Raw genomic sequence first — 6,514 nt, 5'->3', positions numbered from 1 at the left:
TTGAATCTTTTACCATAAATGATCAAAATGAGAATGAATCATGTATTAGAAATGATCATAATGAGGGTATTTGGATCAATCCAACCGTCCGCGTTGTTAAAAGAAAAGTAGAACATATTCCTACCAAGAAAAGAAAGAGACGTTACTGAAAAAGGTAATAGTATAATTATAGCCTATGTCATTCAAGAAAATTTAATTATAGCCTATGTCATTTTATATTATTCAATATATATATGGATTATTGATTATGGATTTTTATATTTTTCATTTCATTTTTATATTTTTTCTTTATTACAGGTTAAATGGCTAGTGATCAAGAAAACTCACAAGATGCAAATGCTCCTGATGATACTTCAGAAAAAGAAATTACACGAGGCATCACTATTATGAAGAGTATCATTCGTGATAGAGATAAAGCAGTAACATATAATGTAAATTGGAATGCTGATAACCAACTAATTGGGTCTAATGCTGCAAAGTTGGCAAGCTACATTGGTACACTTGTTCGTATGCACATTCCAATCACTGCTACAAGATGGAGTAATAAAGAGTTGGGTAGCGCTAAAGATAAGATTTGGACTGAGATACTGGTACAATATATGATTGTTTATATTTTCTTTATATTGACGATAATGTGTTTAAATTACTTATACTAACACACTCTATTCCAATATTTTTTCGTAGAGGTCTTTTAACATTGAAGATACAACTATCCGAAAAAAGTATATACTTCAATTGGCCGGAAAAAGACACAGAGGGTGGAGAACGTTTTTAACAAACAAGTATCTTAAGGACAAAGAAAATTTTTTTGTTGAATATGATCCGGAATATCCAGTGAAGTATGCGATCTTCATTACAGAAGAAGAATGGGTTGCTTTTGTAGCCCAAAGAAGAGACGAAAATTTCAAGAAAGTGAGTGCCACAAATCGCGAGAGAGCGTCAAATCCCACGTATGCATACAAAAAAGGGCGTTTGGGATATGCACGCTTAGAGGAAAAAATTGTAAGTATACAAAAATGCTACGATCTTATTAATTGTCTCAATGTGTTATAATTGATTATCTTATTATTTGTGTCAATGCGTAGTTAGACGAGACGAAAAGTGACGCAACATCACTTCCGCCACATGTTTTGTGGAAAGAAGCTCGTGTGGGAAAGGATGGAACTGTTAGGGATGACGTTCAACATATTTATGATGAATGTGTAAGTAGAACATTGTGTCTTTAATTAAATCAAAAGTTTAATAATATATAATTAATTTTTTATCTCCACTAATAATTTCCGATATGTAAATGAATTTCAGGAGACCCTATCTCAACGATAAGCACAGCTGAGGACCAGGAGAACAGGAGCGTACTTAGTAGAGCACTAAATGTTCCTGAGTATCCCGGTCGGGTGAGGGGTAAAGGGCATGGTTGTACTCCAACTTCCTTGTATAAGAATCCAAGGAGAAGAAATCCTAGCAATCAAGAAGTGATGGAGACGTTGCAGGCATTACAAGCGCAAGTTCTTCAATTGCAAAAGGATAATGAGAGATATAGGTGTATGGAAAAGTGCAGTTCACAGTTGAAAGAAACTAGTGAGAAAGCCAGTATCAATTGTCAAAATAAATTTCCCGAGGTAATTATATATGTTATTTTGAAATTAAAATAGCACATTTATGTTAATTGAAATATATACACATTAAAAGTAACATATTTATTATTGGTTTAGGGCATTTCATCTTGTCAGCTATACTTATCGTCACCGACTTATCGCCTAGTTGGCAAGGGAAAAGTGCACAACACTTCGGGAGATTTACTTCACCATAGACCGCTCCCGGATGGACACCTTAAAGTATCGGTTGATGTTGTATTAGATAAGGAAGCGTTGCTACCGATACCTGACATTGTTTCAGAGACAACATTGCTGCGAGATGCAATAGGATCATTTGTTGCATGGCCCTTGGATCTCATTTTCATTGATGATGAGGTATGTTGAATTCAAAAACCACTATGAATCTTTTAGTATTCAAATGTCAATTCTGAACCGTTAAGTTAATTTTTTTTACATGGTAATTTTAGACGCCTACAAAACCCGCATCTAAGGATCAAGGGATTTTGCGGCACAACGAGTCTGTTGCATCACAAAAAGAGGTATATTGAAAGTGTTAATTATATGATCCGAATCAAAAAATGCATGATTTTATAATTTACCTATGTTATATGATTTATAGGTATTTGCTCAAGGGTCACAACAACTGAGCCAGAAAATTGGTAGTCGACAGAAAAACAAAAGGGATCTTCCAGTGACTTCTTTGCCAAAAAAACGTGCTTTTGTGCCTCGATACCAGATATCTCTTGAAACACTTGTTGACTCATCAGATATGGCAACAGCTGGTGCTATTCGCTCACTGGATATGGAGGAAGATATCTTTGGTTATTCATGCACTGAAACAATCGGAAAAGAAGATCTGGAACATATTTTTCGGCATCAAGAATTAGGCGTCGGTGTTATACACACATACATCCGGTAATCCGATCTATATATTATTTAATTACTTGAACAATTTATTTACACATTTCAATAAAAATAGTCTAATGTTTATTATGTTTTTATTGAAGGTTCTTGTATGACAATTTCATGCGCGGGAATGATCAATTGTCAAACAGATTCCGTTTCGTGTCTTCCTCCCTGGTCAACAAAGCATTAATTTGTAGGGAACCGGATTCATGTAGAGAGTACTTAGTCAAGAGATTCATGGCCAGCAGTACAAACAACTTGTATCTTTGGCCGTATAATTCAGGGTTAGATTTTAATTCTAAGTTTATTCTAATCTTTAATTGTTTCTTTAACGTAAAAAATTTCCATATAAACTTTTGTTTTAATTTATAGGTGTCACTGGTTGTTGCTTGCTATTGATCCTTTAAAAGAAGTGGTATATTTTCTGAATTCGATAGATGGTGAATGGACAAATTATCCGGATATGAAGCAATTAGTTGATACGTAAGTGAGACTGTTCTAAATATTCGTGTATATTTATGTGAGATTGTTCTAAATATATGTTTTTATTTTGTTAGATCAATAAAAGTGTTCCGATCTCAAAGACAAGCTCGAGTACCACGTACTAAATCCAGCAACATTACGTGGATAAAAGTGCAGGTACTTTAATTTTCACAATTTTGCTTATAATAGTGATGCTACTTGATAAGAAAAGATAACTATACATTCTTATTTATTTTTCTATGTAGTGTCCTCTACAGCGCAACGGTATCGATTGCGGATACTTTGTAATGAGGTTTATGAGGGAAATCATTAATATGAATCAAATAGAGATTCCAATCACGGTATGGATTTATAACTTAGGATTTGTTTTAATATTTATCGAATATTTCATATTATTTATTACTTTTAACTAAATCATGCATATTATGTTTTGTTATGTAGTACTTTGATGAATACAAGTGTGCTCATTACACGAGACTGCAGTTGGAACAAATCAAGGAGGAATTGTGTCAATATTTTATTGAGAAAAGATTACTTAGTATATAATGGTTTCAAAATAACATGAATACTTTGATGAAGAATGGTTTCTGGTTGGCAAGTGTATAGTTCTTTATATTTTTAACAGATTAGTTATGACTCCAAATAGGCCGTATAACATATTAGTTTTGACTTGTGTATAGTTCTTTATAATTTTAGTGATATCTTTAATTTCATGGATAGATTAATGTGTTCATTCTTGTGTTGGTTTGCTTTAAAAAATTACAAATGCTTGAATTATGACTCCAAATGTGTTCAGTGCCTATCTATCCTTGTGTTGGTTTGCTTTCATGGATAGATTATGACTCCAAATGCTTGAATTAGAGAGGCTTGATTTACAGGTTTATGGGATTATTCCCAAAAAATATTACAGGTTGAAATGGTAGGCTTAAACTGAAGGCAGCGTTTTGTTATTTTACTAGAGGAAAAGACAACGCTTTTTAGTAAAAAGCGCTGCTAAAGGTTGTCAATAGAGAGCGCTTTTTACTAAAAAGCGCTGCTAAAGGTTGTCAATAGAGAGCGCTTTTTAGTAAAAAGCGCTGCTATAGGTTGTCAATAGAGAGCGCTTTTTACTAAAAAGCGCTGCTATAGGTTGTCAATAGAGAGCGCTTTTTAGTAAAAAGCGCTGCTATAGGTGGTATATAGACAACCTTTAAGAGCGCTTTTTACTCAAAAGCGCTGCTAAAGGTTGTCAATAGAGAGCGCTTTTTAGTAAAAAGCGCTCTTAAAGGTTGTCTATATACCACCTTTAGCAGCGCTTTTTACTAAAAAGCGCTCTCTATTGACAACCTTTAGCAGCGCTTTTTAGTAAACAAAAAGCGCTGCTAAAACCTATAGCAGCGCCACCTACGGCAGCGCTTTTAAGCGCTTTTAAAGGCCAAAAAAAGCGCTCTCATAGGTCTTTTTTGGCGTAGTGTGTTTTTGTTTTGATTGTTGTGAACCAAATGCAAAGAAATGGACTTAGTTTCTAGGACTTCCCCTATGCAAAGAAATGGAGAATTGGACTTAGATTATAGGACCCTTCCTTATGCAAAATTGGAATGAATGGATCTTAATAATGAAGATGGATTAGAAGGACCAAATCTCTAAACTCACTCTTGTCCATTCTTATTTTACTTCATGGAACTTTTGATGTGTGTGCTTTTGTGCTAGGAGTTCCCATTTGAGCTTAATTGGAGGATCATTACCATGTTCATCCAAGTGGAAGATACAAGATACATTGAGGATCTCTTATGAGACTTGTTGATTGCTTATGCCTTGTGATTGCTTATTCAAAAGGATGGGAGCTACTTGGATCATCAATATGATCTCAAGAGAGGAACTCCATTGTGGTTTTGATTCTTCATCCCTCCTCTTTTTGTTTTACTTAGGACTTAGCCCTTCTTCTTCTTCTCTCCACTCTAACCCAAGCCAAAACCTTTTGTGCAAACATTTAACTATTGTTTTCAAACATTAGAAACCTAAGCCTTATGCTTTTGATTTTCAAACTTTCCTTTTACAATACTTATTTTGAATTGAATCTTTAGGACAACTTTGACCATTTTTGTATATACTTATAATTGGTAAATGTAACCCATTCAAATGTCTTTTGTGGTTCCATTGGCCACTTTCTAAATCAAATTTTCCATAACCTTTAGCTATTAGGTTTGAGTTATCCTTGTGGTAGATGTAATACTCACCTATATCCTTAGTGATGGACAATGAGTCTTCTATGCTTATTATAGGGTTAACCCCTCACTAGCATGTTGAAGCTATCCTCACATGGTGGATTTGTGGTTTGGTTGAGTTTTCTCCCTTGGATAACAAAAGACCTTAAGGCTTTTGGACCAATCAATTCACCAACTCACTTTGAAATTTTTACCCCGAACTACGAGGTTTTGATCCTAATCTTTTTATAAGATGGTACGTAGGCAATGGGTTTTATCCCTCCAAACACAAAAATGTAAATAACTTGTATATTCTCTTCTCATCTCTTCAATCATGTTTGCACAAACAAATTTTTCACAAAACAAACAACCTTTGCAACAAGTGTGAAAAGGGCTCCCTAGGAGTACCTAGGATGTTTTGGGTGCCTAACACCTTCCCATTGCATAACCAACCCCCTTACCCAGATCTCTGTTTCTTTTACTAGTTTTTGTTAAAACTATTAGGTTTTTGTTCACTTTCTAACCATTCCCTTGGATAAATAGAAGTGCGGTGGCGATTCGACTTGTATGATTTACCTTGGATTTAGACAATATCTCTAATGGTAACGAATACCCCGCTACAGAAAAGTGGCGACTCTGCTGGGGAAGGAAGCTGCCTAGTGGGTTTTGCCAACTTTGCATGCTTGTTGTATTGTATTTGTCTTGTGACATATTTTTGTGCAATTTGGGATAACTGTATTGTATGTAATGATTGAATTGTTTGATATTAATTCCTTGTATGCTTGGTGATCTTTGTGAGATGAGTTCTATACCCGGACTCGAGTGCACTTAGGATAGGGGAATGGCGTAGTCTTGTTGACTTGTGTGGAGTTATTCCTTAGCAAGTTGACTTGCAAGTCCATTCACTTGGTGGAGGTCATGTTGGGATCAATAAGTTATGGTTAGACATTACTCTTTCCAATATAGACCTTAGAAGCCAAGGACCTTAGTTTACCAAGCCCATCTTGGCCTATTCTTAGGATGTAGTGCGAAAGTCGTTCAAGTGTAAGATTTGATACGATTGTTACGCGATACTAAACTCATAAGAGTCTCTCTTGAGAATATTTTTGGAATACAAGTAGTCGTTTATCCGATAATAGTCGAAAGATGGGATGATGACTATGGGAACCTCTTGTAGAACATGTTTGGCAGGTTTAAACCCTAGTACACTCCCTTTGGGTGGTTCTTAACCGAGACTCCATGCTCGTGACTTACAACAAACCCTTGATTCATGGTTGATCTGTTCATATATCCTTAATATCAATGGAACTTGGGTGTTGATAAGGTGTAAACCATAATCCACCAAAA

General features: G+C 35.1%; 1 protein-coding gene across 1 annotated transcript; it reads left to right on the top strand.

Annotated features, from left to right (window-relative positions):
- Window positions 1–302: 302 nt before the first annotated feature.
- LOC127078953 (uncharacterized) lies at window positions 303–3,630 on the top strand. The gene is made up of 12 exons (XM_051019363.1): window positions 303–590; window positions 685–1,002; window positions 1,086–1,206; window positions 1,303–1,619; window positions 1,713–1,970; window positions 2,063–2,134; window positions 2,215–2,510; window positions 2,603–2,785; window positions 2,874–2,984; window positions 3,059–3,140; window positions 3,230–3,325; window positions 3,610–3,630. Exons 1-12 carry the CDS (start codon window positions 303–305, stop codon window positions 3,628–3,630), a joined length of 2,163 nt encoding a protein of 720 aa, XP_050875320.1.
- The last annotated feature ends 2,884 nt before the right edge of the window (window positions 3,631–6,514 follow it).

The sequence above is a fragment of the Lathyrus oleraceus genome, chromosome 5, assembly GCF_024323335.1.
Source record: "Lathyrus oleraceus cultivar Zhongwan6 chromosome 5, CAAS_Psat_ZW6_1.0, whole genome shotgun sequence".
NCBI lineage: Eukaryota > Viridiplantae > Streptophyta > Magnoliopsida > Fabales > Fabaceae > Lathyrus > Lathyrus oleraceus.
This window is presented reverse-complemented; position numbering and strand designations above follow the sequence as displayed.

What these genes read in the sequence shown, in the direction of transcription:
- LOC127078953 (XM_051019363.1), top strand. Translation starts at nt 303, where the DNA reads ATGGCTAGTGATCAAGAAAACTCACAAGATGCAAATGCTCCTGATGAT. An exon ending in TCATTTTCATTGATGATGAG is followed by an intron (nt 1,971 to 2,062) that starts GTATGTTGAATT and finishes TGGTAATTTTAG; the next exon opens with ACGCCTACAAAACCCGCATC. An exon ending in CTGTTGCATCACAAAAAGAG is followed by an intron (nt 2,135 to 2,214) that starts GTATATTGAAAG and finishes TATGATTTATAG; the next exon opens with GTATTTGCTCAAGGGTCACA.